Raw genomic sequence first — 27,774 nt, 5'->3', positions numbered from 1 at the left:
AGCAAATAAAATATATTCGAAAAAGGTATGGTAAAACTCATTGCAAATCGAGTCAAACATTCTCAAATACGAATAAAAAAGGAGATGCATACAGAAAAAAATATTTTTGAATATGAGCTATTTCTACCAACTGCGAGAAAGCTCGTTGGTATGAGGCCCGAACTTTGTCACAAGTGAGATTCTCCCTCAACAGCTGGTAAGTCAACCTCAACTGTCCTGACATCAGCCCGCGCACAATGTCTCAGTGCTGTGTTTCACTGCTTTAAAGAGTTTATTTTGTTTGGATGAGGGACACCTGCATCCCGGTGTCAGCTAACAATGTTTTTTGATCTCAAGCTCTCTCAAATAAGTAGTGGCATGCTTTCTTTCCCGTTCAATCCTCAATGCGTAGGTCCTTTGTGTTCTCGTCCTCCTTCCACCGCTTGTTCGCACCACGAACCATTTGAAGCATCCTCTTGGTCAGTTGTAAAGTAAACGTCCAATTTTGGCGACTCCCTAGGGGCCGAGAAAACGTTCGAAAAATCGGGCAGTTAAAAAAAAATGAATGCATGTCTTTTTACTGTCCTTAACCCTTTGAAGGTTTTTGCCGTACATGTATGGCGGCGGTTTTCTGTCCTGCAAGGGCTTTGCCGTACGGGTATGGTTTCGACCCTCCGTTTGAAATTTCGCTCCTTAATAACGATGCGTGCTTACTGGGAGGTGCTGTCACCTCTTAGGACTTACAAGAAGCGTTTGAAATTTGCGCTACCTTCTTGGGGAGATAAACTGAACTGACTTCTAGCTTCAGCGTGTTGCGCAGACTGTGGTAACACCCCTTTTGCGGTTTCGGTTTCGCCGCGTGATCGCAACGGAGGCGCCCGAAATGTCATTTTTTCTCTTTGTCGGCATTCTCTTGCAGGGGCGGTGGAAGTGGATTTCTATCTTGATTGGTGCTGCTCTTAGCTTGTTTATCCCCACCGCTCACGAGGTATTCTCGCTCTCTGCGGCAATGCGCTTACGCGAGAGGGTGTCTCAGACCTCTGCCCAATGCAGCCGCATGCAGAGAAGATGTCATGTGTGTGCCAACACAACTCGTCGCGCAGAGAACAGACACGCATTTTAGGTGTGCAGACTGCAATAAGGCGCTGTGCGTAGAGCCATGTTTCAAGGAGTACCACACTCTGAAATACTATTGAACATTTTGCAGTTCCGAGTTATGCTGACACCAAAATACTGTTCCTATTTATTTTTTACTATTTATTGCCGACTTTATACATTTTGTACATTCAAGATCTGCAATAAAGTAGTTTGACCACCTGAGAAAGTTTTTTTCAAAATAATTCCACCCTCAAAAGGTTAAGGGCTCAAATCGCTACAGGCACATCGGAAAAATCTCTGAAGGCCTGCCAGTACACTTATTAGGCACATCTGTGCTCGTACTGTGACCAGTTATGGCGGTTGCACGCGTGTATAATTAAGGCATACATACTGTGTCCCGTGACGCGACCGTGTCCCCTTCCCCACGCTAGTTATGCTTCACCGCAATAGTTTCGTGCATGCTTAACAACGTAACATTCCTGTACTGAGGCGAAGCTGACCTTCACGAACCGCCATTATGCAACACGCCGTGCTTCCCGAGCTTCGAAGCCAATCGCGAGGATTATAAAGGCAGAGTCGGTGCCATTGCTGACAATGGAGAATTCTTTCGATGAAAACCATAGCAACGAATGGTAAGAAGCATGATAGCGAACGTTGAAGCAGCAAGGCCTACCGGTGCAACGGTAGGCCTTGCCAGCTATGGTGATGGCTATTGTAATCTGGCAGCGAGGCAATGAAAATGGCGGCGGTGGTGGCTTTGATCAGCGCCTCCATTTTTTTTTTATGCCAGTCAGAAAGGCTGCAGCTCGTCCCGCAAGCCCTCTCCTGTCACCCTCTCCCATTCACTTGATTTCGCCGGTCGTGGCGCTGCCGGCTGACACTATGCTACACTACACTACGCTACTACGCTACCGGCTGACACTACACCGTAGGGTGAGGTTTTGTGGCAGATGGACGTGTTTTTCGAGGGCTCCATGGCGGTGACGAAAGCATAAGTTTTTTGTGCATGCTTTGAGCTTGCTTCTGTTTTTGATTTGCTAATTTTTTAGCCCTTAAATAGCAAAAATACTGAAATGGAGGACAAAAAACCCACCTTCTGTGTAGCAGGAAATGTCAGCAGAACCACCGAGCCAGCAAACTACAGAAATAATAATTGCGACAATTCCTTTTTTTTTCTCTTTCTTTTTTTTTGTGTGTGTGGGTGTGTTTCGAGTATATATTTGGTTTTGCAGGATAGTCAGAGCATCCTTTCGCGCCACTTGCTTTAACACGTGCAACCGGGTGGGACGTTCAGTCTTCATAGCCTTTTAAATAGTAGTTTGGAAATCACAAGACTATTAGCTGGTTGGAGTGTGTGCGCACTCGTATCCGGAATATTGCTTTGGTAGGACAGTGAAAGCGTCGCCGCATGGTTGAACACGTGCGAAAACATGGCATACCTTAAGTCTGTGACATTGAATGCTTTTAAAACATTGGTGAGAATTACATTGCAGCATTTTAAGGATTTAGATACTGTGTGTATCGGATTTTGCTAGAAGGCATGGGCTCTGTATTATTATAGTATTTGCATCAGAAAAAGCCGTGCAATACATGCCAAGAAAGCCGGGAAAACAGGCAGTGCGCGGGGGTCCCTCAAGGCAGATGAGGGGAGGGATGAGAATGGAGAGGGAACAGAGTCAATCGGCACACACTGTGATGTCGATGCTAGGCTAAAGAAAATGGAGGCTTTCCAGGAAGAGATTGTCAAACAGGTTGAAGAGCTCAAAAGTGAGCTAAATATGGAGCATGATGCACAGAAAGTAGTGGAAAAAAGACTTCAAGCCGCCAAAGAAGAGCTGAACAGGGCCGCCATTGTGAATGAGCATGGTTAGGACAATGGAACGCCGTCCCCCGACGTGACAGGTGAGGGAGTGCCAGCAAAGTATGTGGAATGTGCAGCGTAGTGAGGGGTCAGCTGGAAAGAGCAGCACCTACCTTGAGGCTGCCACACGAAAAAAAGCAGGAGCGCAGGGGTCAATCGCCCTTGTCGAATCCGAATCATGCGGAAAAGGACAAAGGGAAGCAGGGAGAGGAAGGAGAGTGAAATGGTGATTATCGCCGGCAACTCAAACCTAGCTAGATGCTCAGAAACAATTCTGGAGAGGGTGAAAGGCCAAAGAAGAGCGGTGGTGGGTACATTTCCATGGCGGACACTGGGTTCTGTCATGGAGCAACCAAAAGCAAAGCGCGTGGAAAATGCCCGCCTGCACAACCTAGTCATAGTAGCAGGTGGGCTAAATGATGTCCTAAACAGGACAGGGAAAGGACTAGTCCAGCGCTTGGTGAAGGCGGTGGACAACTTGCGCCAGCTATGCCCTCAGGTGCAGTTCATGGTGAGCACGGTGCCAGAGCTGCCTGTACGTGACAGACAGGTACCAAGAGCCGTAGTGGCTGCAAATGAGGCGATATGAAATATGAGCCAAGAGAAAGCTTTCGAAGTTGTCGAAGTAAACAGGGAAGTGAGAAGGTGTGGTGGTTTTGAACGAGATGAGATCCACTTCAATTACAAGCTTGGAGGAGAAGAGGGCTGGTGACTTGCTGGTCATGCTGTTGCTTCTTTAGGGGGCCCACGGGCGCACAGGAGGCCAGAGTAGGTAGTAATGAAGGTCCCGTAGGGGAACCTCACGATAGCATCGCCGTAAATAACAGAAAAAGGAGGAAAACATGAAAGAGAGCTTGCCATTCAATAGGCTACATCAACATGCAGGGCACCATAAGAAAAGAAAAGTGGGCAGATATTCAGGAGCATTTAAATAGCGAACAAATAGGGGTCTGTGCGGTTACATAAATGCATCTTAGAGGCTCAGAAGAGCCGCAGTGATTGAGAATTATGTTTGGGAAGGATGCAACAAAACTAAGTCTGAAAGTAAGGAAGGGGGAGTCTGAATGCTCACCCATCAGACAGCCAAATAGAAAAGACTAAATTCAAACTGTCAAGAGCATCTTTGGTTATCAGGTACAATAAGTGGAAAAAAAAACTTGGCTAGGTGTAACATATTTGTGGACCAGGAATAATTGTGTAGAGAAGAATCAAGAGTTAGTGGAATGAATAAGTGCCTATATTAACGGTTTCAGGAATGATGCCGAAATTATCCTATCAGGTGACATGAATGCCCACATACAGGATCTAGATGGCTATACCGACAACAATGGGAAGTCAATGCTAGATCTTTGTGAGCAACATAACCTCCTTATCGTGAATACAGGGCCTAAATGTGAAGGGCAGATCACGTGGGAAACCGGCAATCTACCGTTGATTACTGTCTGACGACAGAAGGAATTCATAAATCGAGAAAAATGGTCATTCACGAGGAAGGGTATAGCAGCATACGGAGTGACCATAAACGCATCATTTTGAAAATGGGATATTTCGTTGGGAAGGAGCGCAAGGAGTGCAAAATGGCAGTCCAAATTTGAATGCTGAACAAATAACAAATATAGTCATCACAAGAGCCGAGGAAGAACTTGGCAAATGGCCAAGTAAAGCGTAGGAATATAGTGAGCTTCTAAGTGTAGTAACGACAGAAATACGGAAAGAGAAACAACGTGTTCATTGGAAAGGAAAAAAGAAACCGAAAAGCTGGTGGAACTGGGACATACGAGAAGTGATCGCCGAACGACAGAAAAGATTCTGAGAGCACAGGCAGGCAAAGAAGGTGCAGTTGCCGCAGGATGAAGTGGCCAGTAAATGGGAAATATACCGGGAGAAAAAGCCCATGGTTTAAATACTGGTGCAAGCAAAGATAAAAGGTGAAAGTGAAGATTGGTTGTCAGAATTATGCGAGAAAAAGGCCGCACCTAGAATATTTTGGAACCACATAAACTTATTAGGCAGGAAGTCGACAACAATACAACATATCCTAGACGAAAATGGAAGCAAACTGGAAGGGCACGCGGCATTAAATTGCATCAGAAAAACAGCCGAATCTTTCCAAGGCAATGACGAGGCTGTATTTGAAGGAAAAAAGAGCATGAAAGAGACCCAGGTGGAAAAGACGCTAGTGCTGACAAATTTCAACTGAAAAAAACCCGAAAAGAAAATTCCAAAGTGCACAGCCACAAGGCTAGACGTGGTTCCTGTTAGGCTGGTTAATGAACTAGGACCAAAAAGTAAGGAAGCTCGTTGAAAGCAGAAGAAAGTCTAAAAGATAGACGAATACCAGACAGTTGGCGACAGAGTAGAATTAATTGAATTTATAAAGGTAAGGGGGAGAAACAGAATTCACTTGTATAGACCGTCCACCATTACATCGGTTATATACAGGTTAGCAATGCAGGCAATCACATTAAAGCTGCAAGCATAGGCAGAGAATAATAGCATTTTTGGCGAACTTCAGTATGGCTTGAGAATAGGTAGGCGTTTGGATGATAACTAATCTGTTCTTACTCAGCGTATTAAAATATCAAGAGTAGAAAGCAGATCGTTATATGTGGCCTTTGTAGACATTACAGGAGCATATGACAACGTAGAACGCAACATTCTGTGGGATATTCTGGAAAAGGAAGGCTTAGACAATGATTGTCTACAGCTTTTGAGAGATTTACCTAGAAAATACCGTTTGCATTGATTGGGAAGGGATGAGGAGCGAGGAGAAAGTTGATATCAACAAGGGACTGAGGCTTGGGTGCCCTTTATCTCTACTGCTGTTTATGATGTACATGGTGAGAATGGAGAGGGTGCTAGAAGGAAGTAATATCGGGTTTAATCTCTCATACAAACAGGCGGGTACAGTAGTAGAGCAGCAGCTTCCAGGCTTATTTTATGTGGACGACATTGTGTTGCTAGCTAACAAGCAAAGTGATTTGCAACGTCTGGCTAATATCTGTGGACAGGAAGGCAACAATTTAGTTTGAAATTTAGTGTTCGAAAATCAGGTGTTATGGTATTCAACGAAGACAGTGAACAGACAGTGCCAATACAGGGCCAGGAAATATCTCGAATAACAGAATATAAATACCTTGGTATATGGATAAACGAAGGCAACATATTTATGAAAACACAGTAAAAAACAATAACAGTGAAGGGGAAGAGAAATGCAGCCATAATGAAGCACAGAGCACTATGGGGATACAATAGGTACGAAGTGCTCCGAGTTATGTGGAAAGGAGTAATGGTTCCTAGACTTACTGTTGGAAATGCGGTTGTTTTCTTTGAATCAGGGATACAATCAGGACTCGATGGGAACCAAAGGTCAATGGGACGACTCGCATTGGGCGCTCACGGGAAGACTACAAATGAAGCTGTGCAGGGTGATATGGGGTGGACTAGTTTTGAAGTGAGGGAAGATCGCAGTAAAATTGAGTATGAAGAACGGCTGAGGAATATGGAAGAAAGTGAATGGGCAGGGGGAGTGTTCAGGTATCTGTACAGGAAAAACGTTGATTCACGGTGGAGGAAAAGAACTAGGAAGCTTACGAGCAAGTATGTGGCCTGTAGGGTGGGCAACACAGCAACAAAAAAGGTCAAGCAGAAAGTCAGAGAGGCTGAAATAATCTCATGGGTGGCAGCAATGCAAAAGAAAGCTGCCATGAGTAACTACTTAAAAGGGAAAAACGAAATCAGGAAAGAAACAATTTATGATAACTCAAAGGGAAGCTCATTACTTTTTGAAGCGAGATCGGGATGCCTTAGAACACGCACCCGTATAGCGAGATGTAAGAAGGAAGAAGCATGTTCTTGCTGCGGTAAACGTAGGGAAACGATGGAGCATGTTTTATTAGAATGTGAAGATATCTGCCCAGCGGTCAATTTATGCAACAATGGGCTCTTTGAAGCCCTTGGGTTCAGTGAGAGCAGGGGGAAAGGAAACACGTCCACAATAGAGATTAGTAAGAGGCGACTGGAGTACTGGCGGAAGTAGGGAAACGACAGAAAACGGGGACGTACAAAACAAAGTTCACTATAGGGGGTCAGAAAACTTGGTTATGTGAATTTATAGTGTTTCATTTTTCTTTTTTCTTCTTTTTTTACTTAGGTAGGACATTAGGCAGTATAATAGCAAGAGCTTGGTGGCGCAACCCACCTCCCCGTTCCAAAGGGATGCTCATAACAGCCAGCAATTCATCCACACTTGCGGCTGTTCCGACCGTTAGAGTACGCATTTATCTAACTCTGGCGTGCAGTTACAATCTTGGCATTGTAGGGAAAGATTAGAAGGCGAAGGTGGTTAAAAGGTGGATCGCCTTCTAATCTTTCCCTATATTGCCAGTATTGTAACTGCACGCCAGAGTTAGATAAATGCACGATACTGTACAGGCACAAGAATGAGGATACGCGTCTTATAGCAGAGGCATGGCATATCTATAATGGTGGAAGTGCGTGCGTGAGTCAGCCTTCGATTACTTTACATAAGGAAGAGATTAAGTGCTTTAACAGCTATCTTTCGCGTAGACCGGCACATGTACCCGACTGACACGTGGTGATACCATTCCAGAGCTTGCGCAGATGAGTTTTGCATCTTCTTTTTTCTTTTCACCTCAGTGCTCCCTTCAGTTGATAGTCGGCGTTCGTGTTGTCCACTTCTCTTCTATCCTGTCTGCATGCCTCACCTTTTTGCATAATGAATCCTTACCAACTAGCTCAGCTTTCTGTCGTTCTAAGCTTCATTTCTAGTACTCTGAGCCTTTTTCTATGTTCCCCTACTTATCTGCTCAATCCTACTTCGTTAGCTTCCTTAATTGCGATGTGTATCTTCCGCGCTAGAACCATGTCGTGGTTTACTTGTAATCGTGTAGTCCCATTGGAAGTTCAAATGATGTGCGGCTTCCTTCAACCATCAACTGGACATGCCAGGAGGATTGGAGCTATTCATTCCACTGAATCATGGCGCCAAGTTAGGTTCTACCAGGAGTGTTTAAAGGTCCGTTGCGAGGCCCTGGGAGACGGTCGTCATTGGAACCGTTTTTACGGCGATTGGAACAGGTTAGCCGAGCAACAAGCGGACTTCCTGTGGAGGATGAAACTTCCTGAGCTTCAACAAAGTAAGACGAAACACCTTTCTAATTATTCACCGTCAAATAACGTACCGGTTCTTGAAGACGCCAACGTAAGCGATACCCATAAAAAAACCCTTGCTTTAGGTCCCAAGCACTGTTTTAAGCCTAACATAAAACCCGTTGACGTTTTAAGCATACCGCACTGCATAAGCAGGTTCGTCCCGGAAGAACGCTCGCGCTGTATTTCAGATTGCATTGCAAGCATTAATCAACCCAATTCTCATTTTAAGACGTCTGACCCTGTCCGACCGTTAGTTAATTACCTTGTGGAGCACAAACTTAAGAGCAGTAATATCTGACAAGGAATGTTATTTTGTAACTATGCCAGATGACATGTTTTCAGAAAAAGCCATTTCAGCCATAGAAAAGAATTTACAGCCAGTAAAACTCAAGCCCTCGGCAGTTAAGCAACGTGCGGTTGACCTCCTGTCAAGACATAATCTTGATAGGGTTGTCTCTAATGTCAAGAAAGCAAAATCCCTCACCCTAGAACAATTTTTCTCGGCGAAGACCCATAAGCAAGAAATTCCTTTTCGTACTATAGTGTCAGAGAAAGGGACGTGGCAGGTCTGTGTTGCTAGTTACCTACATAACTGCTCAGCTTCACTAGTTTTTCCAGACCCCTTTCGCTTGCGTAATTCTCAGGCACTAGTTCAGTATTTGAGAGAGGAAAATCCTGGTGATTGTACAGCTTTCAGTATGAATATCGAAGACCTGTATTACTCCTTGCCGCATGACGAGTTGCTAAATGCTGTAAATGAGTGCATTAAAGAACAAGTGCAAGAGTCGGTTTTTATTGACAGATGCGGTGCTTCCACGGGAGCTTTTCTAGAAATTCTTTCAATGTACTTAAAGTCGACGCTGATTGGGTGGAGAGATGGCGTGTTTCTGCAGAAATCAGGCAGTTGTATTGGCTCAAAAGTTGCCCCTATTCTTAGCGATATTTACCTGAGTAAGGTTGACGGGTGCTTAGAGAAAGCCTTAGGTGATTGCGTTATCAAGATATTTTGTTACGTTGATGATTACCTGATTTTCTGCAATAGGGAAGAATTCGATTCCGCTGCTACCTCAGTAAGTGAGCAACTTAACCTTTATGGAGGAGGATTAAAGTTTACCAAGGAGTTTCCTCAGCGACACGTAATTCAGTTTCTAGACATTTCCTTGATCTTTGAACAAAATCACGTTTGTTGGCAGTACTCCCCAAGATCTTCGAAGCCGTTGTTAAATTTTCAATCCAAACACTCCATAGTAAAAAACGGAATTGCCATGTCGTGCCTTAAGTCTTCTCTCACCAGATCATGCATGCACAAAATGAGTGCCAGTTTTAATGCACAGGTCCGGTACCTATTAGAAGCAGGATATCCTAGCATAGCAGTGGCCACTGTGGCTCAACACCTAAAGAAGTTGGTTTCGAGGGGGACGGACCTGATTACAGAAAGCACTAATAGCAAAAAAAAAAATAGTGGCTATTCCAAACATTCATTCAATATCGCACAGGCTTAAGAAAGTTGCAAGTAGATATGATGTTCATGTTGCTTTCACTGCTCCCAATAAGCTAGGTAAGGTATGTGCTGCCGTGCAGAGGAAAAAGGAGCAGGTAAAAGGCAAAAAAAGAACAGATATTTGTCCTGTGAAGCAAAATAACAGTTTTACTGACTGTCGTATCGGTGTGGTTTATAAAGTTTCCTTTAGCTGTGGCCAGTTTTACATAGGGCAAATGGGCAGTGTATCAATCAGAGGCTAACGGAACATAAAAGGTCGTTAACCGGTGGTTCGCCTTCTAATCTTTCCCTAAATTGCCAATATTGTAACTGCACGCCAGAGTTAGATAAATGCGCGATATTGCACAGGCACAAGAATGAGGATATGCGTCTTATGGTAGAGGCATGGCATATCTATAATGGTGGAAGTGCGTGCATGAGTCGGCCTTCGATAACTTTACACAAGGAGGAGATTAAGAGCCTTAACAGCTATCTATCGCGTAGACCGGCACATGTACCCAATTGACACGTGGTGATACCATTCCAGAGCTTGCGCAGATGAGTTTTGTGTCTTCTTTCTTCTTTTCACCTCAGTGCTCCCTTCAGTTGATAGTCGGCGTTCGTGTTGTCCACTTCCCTTCTATCCTGTCTGCATGCCTCACCTTTTTGCATAATGAATCCTTACCAACTAGCTCAGCTTTTTGTCGTTCTAACTTGACAGTCCCAATCCTTTTGCTACATTGACGTGATCGCAGCACGGACCACCCGTACACAGTCCTTGAATGGAAGATTTACTTCTGTTAGTCTTTCACGGGCTGTCATTGCTGCATATTTGTCTGCCTTTTCATTTCCCGAGATTCCAATGTGACTTGGAACCCAACAGAGGCGAAATAATTTACCATGATTTTCACTTTCGCCAAGCATTCTAAGGATGCCTCCAAGAAGAGGTTCGCACTCTGACTTTCTATGGAGGAAATTAAGTCAACAGAGAGAATCTATGTAGTAAACTGCATTTTTATAATCTCCTGTTACTATCTTTTCCAAAGCCATAAGAAGGGCGTATACTTCAGCTGTAAAAACTGAAGCAAACTGTGGCAACCTAAGACAATTTTCCCAGTGTTCTGATACGACTACGCTTCTGGCATGTTCATTTGTCTTAGAGACGTCAGTGTAAAACTCGGTGTAGTCTGTATTTTTCTTGTAATTCTGAGAAATCTTGCATTATGTGTTCACGTAGTGTTTCTTTTTTTTCTTGTGGTCCATAAGAGTGAAATCACAAAAATGTTCAAAATCATACCACGGGGGCAGTCTGTTCGGTCTTTCGGCAACCCCGAGAGCCTCGCTCAGAACGATGTAGTTTCGACACATTTCTTCAAAATGAAGGATAAGTGGTTTCACGCTATGTGGCTTGTTGATATAGTGCATTCCGTTCGTGGTGTAAGTGACAAGAGTATGGCATATATGATTAGGAAGAGCTGTGATTCTGAGTACGTATGAAATTGTGCACAAGGCTCTTTGGTGTTCCAAGGCTCTTCGGTGTTCCAAACAGGGTTCGTTACAGTCGGCATATAGGCTTTGTACTGGTGAGGTCCTGTACGCACCAGCTGCTAAGCGTAGTCCATGATTGTGTGTGGGATGAAGAAGCCTGATGTTAGATTGCCTTGCTGATCCGTAAACTATGCAGCCGCAGTCAAGAATGCTGTAGGTAAATACGCAACCAGCGTATGTTCAGTCGGCGCCTCAATGCTTATGTGATAGGACCTTCAGGATGTTAAGCGCTTTGTTTGCCTTAGTTCTTACGCTGTTAATGTGGGCAATGAAATTTAGTTTATTATAAAAAATTATTCCTAAAAAGTTTGGTTTTCGACGCTCCTTTACTCTGCAATGCACAAAGGCGCTACAACAGGGTTCGTCGACTCTCCGACACTGCGCAGAGAAGGCTCCAGAGTCAGATTGCCAACGAACGATTGTTCATTCCCCCAGATACAGCCCAGTGCAACAGTCATGGTGCTTACGCGCAAAGGCCCACCGCAAGACCGATCGAGTACGTGCACCCGCTGCACTAGGGCTAACCGGTAAGTGGTCCACCAAGCACGAGAACGAGGAGTCATGGGAGCAAAGGTCCCATGTAGCGAACTCTTCACGGGCCTTTGAGCATCTGCCGCGGCGATGAAGCGCTCAGCGGAAGAGAGCTCGGGTGGAGGGGGTGCCCGGGGGCAGAGACTCGGTAGGCCAATCAGGGCGTGTCCTGGTGACACTTGCTCGGGGAGAGAGAGCCGGGGAGAGAGAAGCACGGTTTGCGTGGAAAGTTAGATCCGGCGCGCTAGCCGTGTCCGCCATGTTGCCATTACAGTGGCGGTTTCCGGAGATGGATCTAAGCACAACATGCGAGCTGGGGGACGAGGTGCGGGGAGGCACCTCGATCCCCACAGTGCTTCACTGGTAGGGGGCTCCGATTTAATTTGAGAGTTGGGTCCGGGCATAACCCCCTTATTTTGTGAAAACACGACTGCCACAGTTTTTTGTGTAGAAAAACGAAATCCATTTTTATCAGCCCATTGTGTCAACCTGTTTACTGTTATCTAGATTTGACTTTCGCATGTAGACATACTCAAGGCACGGCATGCAATTTGAAGGTCGTTGACATATAAAGAGTACATAATGTTGCACAGCATAACTGAATTTGCATTCACCTTCACCAAGAAAACCGTAGTGCTTAATATGCAACCCTGTGGGACACCATTTTCTTGGACAATGACTTGGGACAATCTTGCACCCAGACGAACTTGAAATGTTCGGTTTGATAGAAAATCGGCTAGACAGTTGAGCATTCTGCTGCGTATTCTAGTGTTGCTAGATCTTGTAAAATACCATACCTTCATGTCATGACGTATGCTTTTCCTAGGTCGAAAATGCTAGATCTTGTAAAATACCATACCTCCATGTCATGACGTATGCTTTTCCTAGGTCGAAAAAGACCGGTAGGCAGTGTTGTTTGCAAAGGAATGCCTCACGTATGATATGTTCAAGACAAACAAGATGGTCAGTTGTTGAGCAGCCTTTCCTGTAACCACACTGGTAAGAATCTATCATAAGAAGCCAACAAACAATGACACCAAGGACAACATAGGAGAAATTACTTGTGCTTAATAAATGAAATAAAGGAACAATGAATTAATGGAAATTAAAGTGGATGAAAAAACAACTTGCCGCAGATGGGACCCACATTCCCACCTGTGGCAAGTTGTTTTTTCATCCACTTTAATTTCCATTAGTTTATCGTTCCTTTATTTCATTTATTAAGCACAAGGAATTTCCCCTATGTTGTCATTGGTGTCAGTGTTTGTTGGCTTCTTATGATATGACTAATAAAAATCAGGCCCCTCGGTTAACCCCCTTTCTTCTGGTAAGAATCTAGTAAGTAATCTGTTTCGAGAATGTATGTAATGTTATATTTATTATGGTTTCATATGATTTTGCCAAGTAACTTGTTGGTGCTATTCGTCTATGGCTGCTGGGAGTTTTTGGTGACTTTCCCGCTTTCAGGAATGGAATAATAACAGCTTTTTTCCGCTCTGCAGGCATTTTACCCGTTTCCCAGATCGCACTGAAGAAACGCAACAAGGCCTCCACCACTTTCTGAAGAGGTGGGCCAGCATAGTGTAATGTATTTTGTCAGGACCAGGACCCGTCTTCTTACTTGTTACTCTTTATTTCATGGAGCGTTAAAAAGCCATTAAATGGTGTATTTGAACTGCCTGTTGTCGGAAGCTTTAATTTTATTTTTCTGCAGACTGTGTTTTAGGAAGATTGCAGAATAATTCGCCGAAATAGATATGGTGTAGAAGTGCTGGCCTAATATGTCTGCTTGTTCCTGTAGACTTGTTTGCATGCCTGGAGCTGAGAGTATGGGGATTGTGTAAGGAGCATCGCCCCTAAACTTGCAAACCTGGTCCCACATTCTCTCGGATGTAGTTGAGCTGTTAGTCGATGAAGTATAACTTTGCCATTAGTTTTTTTCGACTTGCCTGGGGATATAGCTTGCTTCTGCTTTCGCTTTTTTGAATGACAATAGATTATCTTGTGTTGGGTATCTTCGAAGATGCCCCATGCTTTGTTTTGAAGTTTCTTAACTTCTGTGCCCTCATTCATCCACCAGGGTTTTAGATTTTTCCTTAAGAATCCAGTAGAGTGGAGAACAGCCTCTTCCGCTGCAGCAACTATGCAAGCAGTAATCTTCTCATTCGCTTCGTCTATGCTTAGGTCATCTATGATCACTTTTATACACACTGGCTTTTTTGGTGAAGAGAGGCCAATTTGCTAGATGAAGTTTCCAACGGGGTGCTCTAGAAGGTAGGGTAGGTAGCGTGGATGTTAGTTTTATGTATGCAGGCATATAGTCACTACCGTAGGGATTAGTTATTACATTACATTGAGGATCAGTGAATAGCGATGGAGTACATAGTGCCAAATCAAGGCAACTCATAGCTCCTGTGCTTGGGGAGCGGTAGGTTGCATGACCAGTGTTTGAAAGGCATATGTCATTTGTTAGGATAAAATCTTCAACTGTATGTCCCCTGGTGTCGGTTGTTATGCTGCCCCATAAGTGTTCTGTGCGCAAAAATCAGAAAGGTTCAGGTAGCTGGTTTAAAATTAATGCTAGATCTCTTACAGTAAAATGCGAATGCGGTGGAATGTATAGTGAACAAATAGTAATGGTTTGTGTGCTAAAACGGTGACAGCAAGGGCTTGTATGTACTGTTAATGGCAACTTCTCTAGCTGCGATATTGTCCTGCAGAATAATGGCTACACCACCTGAAAGCCAGTTCGCCTGAGTATGGTCACGCCGTACCACACTAAAGCCTTTTAATTTTTTATTTTTTTTCGCCTAGGTTTGCTTCCTGTAAGCACAAGACCACAGGAGAGAAGTTACTTGAGATGCCTTTGATGTCACCCTAAATTGCATAAGAGTCCTCTGCAATTCCAGTGGATAATAAAGCCATTTTAGAACTGAAAGGTAAAAAATGGCAATACGAGTGAATAAGAGATAAGAAAGATGTTAGGTGACATTGATCGAAAGAAGGCTAATACAGCGGAGCAATAGCCTTTAGGTTATCACGTCCTTATTTAATGTGGCTATTGGGACTTTGTCCCTCTTTCCAAGCTCGAGAGAGTGCTTGTCCTTCGGCATCGACGACAAAGAGGTTTTTGCGTCAAGCTCCATCGCTCCCTCTGAGGTGCGATGGAGAGATGGGCATCGAGACATGTGCCTCAGGCCTTAGGGTTCACTTGATTCTAGGGCTCTGTGGGACTGGTGTCTGCAGGCCCTTCGAAAAGGATGGAGCAGCCCTGGCTGCTTCCACCACGGGGGTGGGAGTGGTCACTGCGGAACCGCTGTGCGTGGGCTCTGAGGACTCCTGAGGCTTCTGTGACATTGCCCCCACATGCGTCACATCGGCATAACTTCTTGAAAGGTATGACAATCGCTTTTTGCTTCAAAGAAATATTTTTTCTTTAACCGTTAGTGCAATTACTTCCTTTTCTTTTTTTCTAGCAAGGGCAAGACTGAGAGTGAACTGGATGGACTTCTTTGCAGTTAATGCAATGTGGGGAAGAAGTGCAATTATGAGATGGGTGATCATAGGAGCTGCATTTAGCACAGGTTTTTTATCCTCGGCATGCATGTGAAGCATGTCTAAACCTTTCACATTTGAAACATCATCTGGGGATCAGGATATATGGTCCGACATTTACTTTTACATACCCTGCATCCAGAGAGATAGGCATCACGCTCTTTCCAAAGGTGAGTATAACATGTTTTGTGGGGATTTCTTGGCCATTTTCGCGGATGACAATTTTTTGTACTTTGGTAGTGTTTTGTTCCTGTAAACAAAGTCCTCCTCAGATATCCCACCTCTGCTTGTATTTAGTGTTCTGTGGGCCAAAATTGCCACTGTCGCGTCGCCAATACTGGTAAGTTCTGAGAGCTTTTATGCTTGACCTTTGTCATTTAGTTTTAGGAGCAGGTCCCCACTTGACATTTTTGAGGCTTTGTATATTGGCCCAATTTTGTCTTTCAGGCACATGGCCATCGGAAACGGAGAGAGCTTTCTTATTGGTACGTTGTCTTCGCTATGGACTACATGGCACTTCGGTAATGGAGCGTTGCTCCGAAAGGAGAACTGGAACAATGCTTTGGTGCAGCATCTTTTCAGACGCTGATCATAGACAACATAAGTTTGCGCTGCCATAAGAAAATGTACGTTTGACAACAGCGCCGACCACCCACCACGGAGCCCAACGAGGGGATGTGGCAGAGCTTGCATACAAGTCTGCACGATGCCAGTCATATGCCGTTACTATAACCAAATATGGTGTACCCAAGGTAGGATAGCCACACAGGGTTAAACCTTGCCGCCAGGGAGAAAGAAAGTAAATGGAAGAGAGAAGAAGGCAGGAAAGGCCAAAAAGCGAGAGAGAGAGAGAGACTAAGATTCGAGGAGAGAGACAGAAAAAAGCGACTGCCGGTTTCCTCCAGGTGGGTCAGTCTGGAGGTGCTGTCTATGTGAAGCAGGCATTGGTTCAACTCCCAAAATCCCGCTTTCCCCAGACACCGCTAAGCTGCGCACGGCTACACGCGGGAGGGTCCAACCCTCATGTGCTTGGGTACAACACACGAAACGCCTGCTGCTGCAGACGTCCTTGCGGGCTGACAGATCTAGATTCATATGACAACCTTTTCCTAAAACTCGCAATATCATAAATTAACTGGCTCACTAGTCACCACTTAGGTCACATTTAACCTTTTGTAGGTCACCAACCACTGTACATCAGTAGAAACAGGACCCGAATGGTCCCTGCTGTACACGTAGAGCTGTGAATGCACGTCTGAAAGAACACACCTTTTTGGAATTAACGTCGCCTAGTATCACCCCAAAAATGCTGCTGCCAATCCTGAGTTCTAGAATATTTATTCTGCTGCCACATCACAGCTCCTGCCAGAACTGGTTCTCACTTTGCACTATGGTGTCTAGCACTATGGTGGCTAGCACTATGGTGGCCTAGGAGCATATGTGCTCTGCCTTCGTTGATTACTGCATGTTCACGCCCGTGTGCGCACACTTTAGATTTGACATTGGTGCATGGCCCACCTCTGGTTATGCTGTTGCCAAAACTAATTTCTATCTCGTTTCTAATTTGTTAATGAACATTTTCGATCAGAAATTCTTTTTTCCTTTACATACTGGGTGTACAAAAAGCTTTTACAAGCATGACACAAAAAGAAAAATTTGTATTTTACGATTTTTAGCAAAGTTACGGATAGGGTGTCAAAGAGGGTGTCCACAAGGGCTCAAAGGTTGTGAATGAGTAAGTGATGTATTCTTTGCAAAACATACAGCATTCTTATATTTTATGCTGCAGGGGCTGAAAAAGTTGGATTTTATTTCCATCAAACATTATGTTGGTTGTTGTAATGCTCATACAAACATCCAAACTCCAAAGCACCAAACTCAAAATAAACTGCACCAAATAAAAATAAGCTTACTACAGGTGCAGAGACCTCTTGTTCTAAGTCATAGTGCGTGCTGAGTGCTCAATATTTGTTGGCCAAGATCCTCAAAGCTACCTGCAGCTTCTTCATCTAATGAACAGGTTATGCACAAAAGTTCAATGAGTCGTCTTTGTTTTTATCAATGAATAATCTACATGCACCTGAATGTCCTATGCGGTTATATCATACCTTCAGCTAGAAACAGTCACGAACGAAGAATAAACAACAAAAATGTGCACTATGCCTGTAGAAAACAATTTGGGAAAGATATGGAAGAAAACAAAAAGACTATTCCCAAAACCAATTTACCACCACTGAGCCCTGGGGGTGTCAAATTCATACACTGCAAAATTATTATACGAGCTCCGAAAAGCACTTTGCTTTTTTATTTTCTTGAGCATTCAACATATTATCATACAATAAAATTATCAAGCCACATGCCAAGGTTGCTTGGCAGTTTTGACGTGCTAAAGCGAAATGAATTGTGTTGCTGCTACTATTCATTTTCTTAGTTTTATTTTTTCTGCCGAACAATACTTGTCTTGCCTATTTGACCTAAACTGCACGCAATTGCCTCAAGACTGTGCTGGCTTCGTAATGAACGCTTAATTTTTTTATTTACTTCATTTGATTAATTATGTGCAAAGTTTTCTCTAATGTCGTCAAATGACATCACTGGGGCCAAAAGGGTTAAAGTGTTACAGCAAGCTGCTCACCTGCATCTTTTTTTCAAAGGCATGCAATTATTTTCTTTACAAGCAGGGGCTCACAAATGATACCACCATGTTTCTTTTCTTGAGAATCCCAAGAGCTCATGTTATCTCATTTAATGGTCTCACACTAATATTTTGTCGCTCAGTTGGTTTTTCTGAAAAGCATACAACCACTGGGTTTACTGCTGGGTGCTCAGATTCACGTCTCATTGTTGCTATAGCCATGCTTGCTTGGCTGTTTGAAAAAATTTTCAAATATAAAGTTTAGTTAAGTCAACTTTCTTTTTGTTAAGTCAACTTCTCTTTTAAAATAATTATTACAAGGCGTCCATATACTAACGAATAAACCACGTTATACAGTCCCCATTTTTTTTACTTTAATGTCACATTAAAATGTTTAAGTAGTTTCTTGACATCAGTCATTCTTAGGATTTTAAATCTACATAAAAAATCTACCATGGGAGGGTTGCAATTTGTGAAAAACAATCTACCTTCAAAAGGATAAATGACAGTTTATAGCATCGGGGGAAAAAAAATCCTCACCCTCGGTGGGCCAATAATCATGCCAGTCCAGTGAGTCAGTGTCATGTCGCAATCATCCTCAAGGCCCCAGCTGATGGTGCCATCACTAACACCTTTCTGGCCTTGTTCCAATTCTTCTAGCAGTCGGAAGTTGCGTGGAACCACCACTCCGCCTGTAAAGCAAGGGCCAACATCAAGCAAGCCAGTTCCAAGCACGATTCATTAAATGGCTTTGGGCAAGTTGCTTCTGCATTATTATGACCACCACAAAGCATGATACAAAACACATAAGACGACGAAGACTGGCGCTGTCCACGTCTTTTTTAGCATTTTGTGTTGCGCTACAGGCTAGTCATAATAATTCAAGCAGGACTAGTTGACTACTTAAATCTAACACTTATTGTGATAAGTTATGTTTACTACAGTCAAGACTGTTTTTTACAGAAGCCACCTTACAAGTATCAAGCTTAGCACGCCAACATATTCTCGGAGAAACACCATGGCTCTCCCCACGATGGGAAGTGGCAAGCTTATTGCCTACTAGTCCAGCTCACCACCTACCTCTATGATGACTCATCCACCTCTCAGTTATATCAACCACTAACCACTGCAATACAAAGCAACAGTGAGGAGCATGGTGATGCAGAAACACAATGTGCAAAAAATATGCATCACATCATTTTCTGCATGTGTGTGCATCATGTGTACTGTGCAGGTGCACCCACATATACTGATGCCATGGATGTAAAGTGGGTACCTGACGCATGAGGCACTTCATTTACTGCTGGCCACGCCTCAACAAATGTTATTGTATTTTTCACTGGTCGATCTAGAGCAGCCGCCGAAATCCTGAGGTGAGTGCTCAGATTTCACCAATGCGAATCTGTCAGTGGAGAGCAAAAACGCTTTACGGTGGCTCATACGGAAAGTTTTTGCACATACATCACAGAAACATACTTCCACTCTGTACGTTTGTATGACGATCGGACCAAAGTCAATGTCCCACAATGAGCTGAAGCGATGTATGCTTCTCGCCAAATTTTCACCTGAATCCGCGCCTCCGCGGGAGAGTATGTGAGAGTGATCCGGCACAGGGTGAGTCGATCCAAAACAACCAGTTGAAAGTGCGAATCCACTCCAGATCAACCAGTTAAAAACATAACTGGATCGAACAGAACCTAAGCGACAGGATCAATGTCCATGAGCAGAACATGTAGCAGTGAACAACAAAGCACCACAAGTATCAGAAAAACTAAGCTTGGCCCTAACGGAATACAATTTATGCAGGAGTTCACCAGTCATATAGGCTAGTGCAACACAGCCCTTCTTTGAGCAGATGCAATTCTCATTTTGACAAAGCAACAGTAAATGATGCCAAATTGCTGTCTTTGTGGCTAGGCATAACATGTAAGTACTGTAGGAGTTGAGGAGGACGTCGGGATGAAAACTTGGGAGGTTTATTTCCATTATTTATAGTGAGAGTCAATTAACAGTCTTACACCCGTGTCACACGGCCGTTTGGAAGGCCTTCCAACCGATAGTCAGTTGACTCAAAGGTCAAGTTTGAGCTGCTACACAGGCGGTTTCGAAGGCCACCGAGTCAATAGACTATCGAGTCAACGGAGCACCTTACAACTCTATCGAAATCTCGATGGCCTTTAAGCAACGGAAACGGAAACAGCGCGAACATGCCCTCTCGTTCACAGGGTGCTCGTACTCACGGTTAGAATGAACAAATCAAATCAAAATGCTCTAAAATACTATATATGAGTGTTATTAATTATTCAATAAAGTATTTTTGCCACTTGATATGTGCGAACCGCACGTACTCTCCACAACAGTGACGTGCAGTGACGCAAACGTTGCCGCAGTTTCGCTACTCAAGAACTTAAAAACTAAACATCTATGTATGGCAATGTATAAACAATTTTTTTAAATGTATAAACAAACACGAAAGAAATTATATAACTTTTAAGTAGTTTTAATGTTGTTTAACTTATCGTGACAAGAAAGCGAGAATAAAGATCCGCAGCGCCACACAATTTTGCGAGAAACACCTGAACCACTCAGCGGCCTTTCAAAAGTGCCGAGTAGCAGCGTGACAACTCCTTTGAGTCGATAGAGTTGTGGCGTTTCGAAGGCCGTCGACTGGAAGGCCTTCCAAATGTGCCCGTGTGACACAGGTATTAAAAGTCATTACGGGCTGGCAGCAACTTGGACGCTGCGGCCTGTGGCAAGAAGCTCGAAAGAGATGAATCAAGGAATGCTCTAGGAATGCTTTCTTGCTGCTCCCGGTCTGCGTCTTTTAAACCCTTCGGTGCCTCGAAGACACGTCACGTTCGGCCAATGGGAGAGCCCGCTCAGGTGACGCCATTTTTGGCCAATCGGCGAGGGCTTACTTCTCCCTGCGGTCTTGCCTTGCTGACTTGCAATGCGCCGTCACAATAGATGGATGGGGGCAACGCCGCCAGGTTTTCACGGCGCATTACGGCCGTCTTGCTTCGGGACCCACTTTACCCGCAACAGTGCCAGGCTCTCGCTTCACTTTCGGGAAGAGTCAAGCAGTGAATAGCTCCACCTGCGGCACACGAAGTGGGGGCCGCCAACTTGTTTGCACGTGCCGCGCCTCAGTAATGTGGTATCCGTGCTTCTGCGCTCCTTAATTAGCTGTGGTGCGATTCGATGTGGTCTGGTGAACTCAAAGTAGGCTCAGGAAACGGTCCCGTATCTAACAGCTCGTCCTCGCCCCGGAAGTTCGAAATGGCCAGTGAACTCAATTCGCTGGCCATGAACGCTGAAAGAACCTGCAGGGTACTGGTGTCGAGCCTCGTTTGACGAACTTCGGGATCCTGGGCCCTGGAGAACGTACATCAAACAAACAAAACAACACAGCGCTGCACCACGTGTAAGCGCAGGCTCTTCACCCCTGACTCGCCAGGCTATTACAGAGTCAAAATAAACCCTGATCTTTTATTTCCCCAATTTTGACAAAGCAGTTCCAACCACCTTTCCAAACCGCTATCCATTTCTCCCCGAATGCCGACAAGACCAGAGTGTCGTTGTAGTAAAACAATGGGTTGTTGCCTTTGGAAACAAACAATGAAAACAGCCGAACATAACTTAAGTGGCCTATCTACACGAACAGCACGTTTCCAACCCTAACGCAGTGGCGTACTTATCTCACATATTGTTGCCACTGAACAGTCTGGCCATCTTCACAAGTACGTAATCACAAGCGCGCTAGCCTTGTGGTCACTAATCAGAACGCGTACTTGCGTCGTAGGCAAACGTTTCATTATGTTTACTTACGTTTCTTCCTTTAGTCCCTACAGGACACGTAACCTAAACGAACAATTAAACTTGCGGGACTTAGCACTCCGCAGAACCCTTAAAATAATGCGTCTTCTAATAACTAGTTCCAGGCACGCTCACTAAAGAAGTCAGAATACGGCTGCCCTCAACACACACGAGCAACCCAGTCATAAATCTGCTTCCTTCCGTCCACACAGGACACGTGCTAATGGAACTAAGAACGCTTCTCAGTGCAAATGATGCACTTACTGAAAACCTACGCGGTTAACCTTCGAAAATAAAAAAACGCATAAAAAAAAGAAGGATAACTAATACACACGCGCGTTACGATAGGCCTCTCACCGATAACCTTGCCATTCAGGTTACTCACACACAAAAAAAGAAAGCCTATCTACTTATTAATGAACACCTCGCGATACTACATGTTTACAAAAAAACGAGTCTTTCAAATCTCGAGCTTCTCAAACAAAACATAAACAGAGCTCATACCTTACATATTGAAAGAAACTTAAATTGCGAAAATTATCCGAGTGCTCAAAAATAAACCAAAACAACATGCTTTACTTCCACGGAAGCTCTCTTGGCCTCCCGTTCCAAATGCTTATGTCTGACTCATACTTTGAGCCGTACCCGAGGTGGTCGCGGTCCGAAAGCTACTTTGGCTACCGAGGAACAACAAAAGGGCTGACTCACTATCAGCTCCCCCAAGACGTTACAGTCCCCTGCCAATTTGCGTCCTGGCGCCCCGCTTTCATCACGAACTCGATTGACCGCGTCGCTACTCCCCACCTGGTCTCGACTTGCCACCTTGCGCTTCTTTGTACTACACGCTGAGCTTTGAAGAGAACGACGGAACGACGAGGAATTTAACTGCCCCGTGCCCTTTGTCCGCGTCCATGCAGAACATGCTTCTCGGTCTCTCTTTGACCGGTGGCTCGAACGTGCTTGATGCGCACACGTCGTCAGTGACGACCGCACCTTTCTTTTCTCCGCGCCCTGCCTTTTCGCGCCTGTCGCTGTCTTTGGCTTCGCTACATTAGCCACTGCATTCCGATCTTTACGGCGCTTCTTTCTGCGGCGCTTTATCTTTGAATTCTCTTTCATGTCGCCTTCTGGCGCCTCGTGCTGGCCGTTACACCTCTCATTGGCCCGGATCGGTCTCTTACCCGCACAGTCCGATTGATTTTCATTTAAATCAACACTCTCTCTGCCTCGACTGGCGGACAGCTCAACCGACTCTTGAACAATGCAGCAGACTTTACTCGAGTTATGCAACTCGCACTCTTGCGAACTGCCCTCTACTGCATTGCCCAGCTCACGCTGTGCATCGGCACACAGCCCGTCGGTATCGATCGCTGTCTCACGCGCACAGCCCGAATGATTAATAACTGAATGATCCCTATCTAGGCTATCTAGACTGGTGGAGAGCTGCACCAATCCCTGAACAATGCAGTTGTCTTCTCTTGAGCTACGTAGCTCACAATCCTGAGAACTACCCTCAACTGCATCGTCCAGCTGGCACTTCACTTCGGCACGCAGATCTGACTCGACATGGGTGCTCGTGTCTGTCGGGTCAACAGTACCCTGTACCTCGCTAACGACCTCGATACCATGAGATGCGACGCACACGCGTGGTAACTGTGCCAATTTGTTCGCAGCTGGCCTAGCTGTCTTTACAGTCCTCTGTTGGCACAGCACCTTGTCGCTCTCACTACGGCCTTTAACGGCCTCTGTTGCCACTATGGCATCGTTAGCAGCTAGCCCTTTCCGTTCGCGTATGAATGGGCCGCTAATCTCACAAGCACTACTTCTCTCGTCAGCTTTTGGTGAAAATCCACTTGATACTTCCTCATTCCTTTGCTTTGCCCTACGTACAGAATTTTTAGACAGCCGTTGTCTCTGTGCCTTTAACTGCTCAAAATATTGCAGCTATTTTATCAATGCTGCCTTCTCTCTCTCATACTCTTGCTCACGCTCACGTTCACGACGCTCACGCGGTTCTTGTATCACCTCCCAAGCAATCTTAATGCTTTCATCATCATTGCCATTATCTTTAATCGCCTTTATGATAGCTGGCGTTTTCATCTGTTCGTCTGCCTCAACTCCCAAATCGTCGCACACCAACAAGTCTAACCTCGTCGACCTTCTAAGATCCATGGCAGCTGCCCCGACTGGTGGTTAGAACTGTTTTCCTTAATTAATTTGTGCAAGCACACAATGCAACAAATTTCCGATTCCTAGAACTATCAAAATGAACACACAACATTTGAGTCTGGCGAATCAAAAGGAAAAAAACCACGCGCTCACTTACGGTTGCAGCGCCTTGCCATCCGGTTCATTGGTCCGCTGTTCCCGGATCCTCAGGACTCCCTGGATCGAAGGCTCGCTCTTCTTCGCTACTCCCAGTTTCTTAGGACCTCTTTCGATGAAGGCTCTCTCTTCTTCGCTCTTCCCGGTTCCTCGCGACTCCTTTGGACGAAAGCTCTTTTTCGCTGTTCCGGGTTCCTCAGGATTTCTCTCGACGAAGGTTGATCCGTAGCGCTGCCACCAGTTGTTGCATTTGGAGGCGATCCCACCACTGCCACCAGTTGTAAGAGTTGAGGAGGACTTCGGGATGAAAAACTTTGGAGGTTTATTTACATTATTTACAGTGAGAGTCAATTAACAGTCTTAAAAGTCATTACGGGCCGGCAGCAACTCGGACACTGCGGCCCGTGGCAAGAAGCTCGAAAGAGATGAATCAAGGAATGCTCTAGGAATGCTCTCTTGCTGCTCCCGGTCTGAGTCTTTTAAGCCCTTCGGTGTCTCGAAGACACGTCACGTTCAGCCAATGGGAGAGCCCGCTCAGGTGACGCCATTTTCGGCCAATCGGCGAGGGCTTACTTCTCCCTGCGGTCTTGCCTTGCTGACTTGCAATGCGCCGTCACAATAGATGGATGGGGGCGACGCCGCCAGGTTTTCACGGCGCATTACAGACGTCTTGCTTCGGGACCCACTTTACCCGCAACAGTGCCAGGCTCTCGCTTCACTTTCGGGAAGAGTCAAGCAGTGAATAGCTCCACCTGCGGCACACGAAGTGGGGGCCGCCAACTTGTTAGCACGTGCCGCGCCTCAGGAATGTGGAATCCGTGCTTCTGCGCTCCTTAATTAGCTGTGGTGCGATTGATGTGGTCTGGTGAACTCGAAGTAGGCTCAGGAAATGGTCCCGTATCAAACAGTACCAACACAATCATGCATACTTAAACAAAATATAAAGTTACTGTTCTGAATACATTTATACATAAATGTTTGTAAATATTATAATTTTGGTGTTGAAATATTAATTTGTTGTGTTTTAAGAATACTATATGCGTTGTCCCATATGCAGAGAATCGCATTTTGCTCCCTGAGCCATGAAGTTTTTCTCTGGCAACCATCAAGTTGTTCATTACACGCCGGCTTCTGGAATTTGTGGTTTCACCAACAATCAGATGTAAAATTCAGTGATGAATGCTGTTTTTCAAGCATTACCTGGCCCTTCACTAAACAGATGTGTGCACACATGCCTGGCATCCTGATGGTAAAAGTGACATGACCACAGCACTCTGAATTTGGCCACTCACTTGGAAGTGTGCACCAGGGAAAGGAATCTCTTGCCCTGGCTTTTGGGTTCATAGAGTGAAAATCCCACAAATATGTGCTGCAGGATGTTGAAGCAGTATGGCGGTGCCTGTATGTCAGTTAAACAGCCTTACTAACAACACGAGTTCTATAGTGGAGAGTCAAATGACTGATGCGCCTAGCTCCAGATACAGGCGCCATGTTCACCTCGTTATACTTAAAGGGAACGTCTACAATCCATATTGTGCCGCAAGAGTGTGGTGCCTATGGGAAAATAATCTCAAAATGATAGAAAAAGTATCATTCCTTAAATAAGAAATTACATATTTCATTTGACACAAAAAGTTGCAATTTGATGACACACCCCGGTTAAACATCACAACCAAATAACACGTCACCCCACATTACGTCAGAGGAATATATATATATATATATATATATATATATATATATATATATATACCGCTGCTAAGCACACTCTGCAAATTATTTCTACACTACCACTGAGGCTTTTACACCTCTAATCCATGTTCAACTACATTGTCTTGGTTGAAAAGTGCAACTCATAACATGACCCACTACATGCAGCTTTGCACCCATTATTGATTACATGAACTTTAGCTCATACATTTCATATGTGCTCCTTATACCTTAACACTTTCGAATCCTTGAGAATGTGCTGTTTACATCCACGTGCTGTTGGTTTCCTCAGAATGCCTCTCTCAACAGCGCTGATGTATGGCGCGCTCAAAAGTCAGTAAATCGAATAAGTTTTGCAGAAGCTGTCATAATTTGCAGGCATAAATGCTTCTAATCACATAGTTAAAAAGCTCACTTTTTCTGCTGACAAAGCTTCGCTCATTTCAAGTTCAATTTTAGGCACTTGATATCAGCGTTGCCAGCATCTGTATCCTTGTAATCAAGTAAGCTCACAGATCTAAAAATTCTGCTTAAAATTTTTTCACTTTACCAAAAAGCCACTGCAAGTATGCACACTTTCACTGATAGCCTTTCAATCGTACCACAAAAGTGAAGGTCCTTAACTCTTTCATTACCACGAGAAAATAGTTGTTTTTTAGAGGTCTCGGAAAAAAATTACTCACTACTACAAATAGCATTCCAGCACACATTGCAGCATAGCATATTGTGCATAATGAAATGCTCTTTCAAAAAACATACGTTGCCAAACAAAAAAAGTTATTCGGTAAAATACAAAGCGACATTTTTGCTGCCAGTTGATAAAAACAATAAAAAACATATCTACAAAAATATTAATATAAATGAGAATTCAGAATATACATTTCAAAGATAAATAACCCAGGAATAGTGTCTGAAAAAATAAATGCTCAGTACACCACCATTCTTCCAATACAAAAAAGAAACTAAGACCAGTTCTTTGCTCATGCCATGCGCTGAAGCAGTTCCTCGATTTTGTGAATCATAGGTGCACTCCACAATTTTCCCACAAAACGCATGGTTTTTGTTCAACTTTGTGGTCCTCTTAACACATTTTGCAGTTCCGCCTTTTCGGCATCTTGTGAGGATGGTCCGATGAGAAGTCCAAGGAAAGTATTTCACCTCTTCCAGGACCGATCGCTTTCAGCATAGCTGGGCATGTCTGTTTGCATTTTTGCGCATTGTCTTTATCACCTCTGCAGAGAACAGCAGAAAGAAATCCCACACCGTTGTAAACTGTCTTGCGCTGATCCGTAGTGCTGGGCTGAGATGTGCTACGGGCGACCTTCTTGGCGTGAACGGAAGTTTCTTTGCTGCCGATGGCAGCACATCACAACCAAGTGAAGTATGCACCCTGAAGATAATCACTAGAGCTCTTAGGTCACGAAAAAAAATCTACAGATAAGCGTGCACAAAGAAGGAGACCGCTCAAGGCCGTAAAACTCGCCGGTGAATAGCTGCAGATGTCCCATGCTGACTCAAAACATTGTCGCCGTCAGAGCTTGAACCTGCTTTACTGTCATCTTCGGCATCATAACTCGAGTCCTCATCACTAAATTCAAGTGCGGGTGCAGCATAGTTTCTTGCCACAGCCGTGCGGGACGATGCCATGGAAGCAACTTTCGATAACTGCGCAGTGACACTGGCAGCGCCGTTTGCCTGAATTTCACGACAGAAGCGTTACCGAAACCCTTGGAAACTGGTTGCCAAAGCCAGGTCTACATGTTGGACATGCGGCAGACCTTCAGAAATACACTTCAGTGGAATAAAACGACTCGGACTCCAAACCAAAGCTCACTAGTGAACAGGTGGTGTCATTTTCAGTTAATTATCACCGCTCAGCACTGTTGGACGGCCAAGCCGGCGATATAGTTTAATTCATGGCATGCTGGGAGTCACTTGATTACAAAATTTTGATGCTAGTGCGGCATAATTGAGAGCGGCATGCTTTTTTTTCTCGAGCACGGCAGAAGGTGACAGCCATGCCTCTTTTCGCTACAGCATACGCACATTAGTTCGCAAAAA

General features: G+C 44.5%; 1 protein-coding gene across 2 annotated transcripts in view; it reads right to left on the bottom strand.

Annotated features, from left to right (window-relative positions):
- Uev1A (Ubiquitin-conjugating enzyme variant 1A) overlaps positions 1-27,774 on the bottom strand; it is a 59,349-nt gene that overhangs the window by 19,651 nt on the left and 11,924 nt on the right. For both annotated transcript variants that reach the window (XM_050195332.3, XM_050195333.2), the window contains exon 2: positions 18,403-18,554. In XM_050195332.3, coding sequence (XP_050051289.1) covers positions 18,403-18,554 — 152 coding nt within the window. The remainder of the gene's footprint in view (positions 1-18,402; positions 18,555-27,774) is intronic.

This window comes from Dermacentor andersoni, chromosome 1 (assembly GCF_023375885.2).
Source record: "Dermacentor andersoni chromosome 1, qqDerAnde1_hic_scaffold, whole genome shotgun sequence".
Lineage (NCBI taxonomy): Eukaryota > Metazoa > Arthropoda > Arachnida > Ixodida > Ixodidae > Dermacentor > Dermacentor andersoni.
The sequence above is the reverse complement of the archived record's forward strand: the minus strand, read 5'-3'. Positions and strand labels throughout refer to the sequence as shown.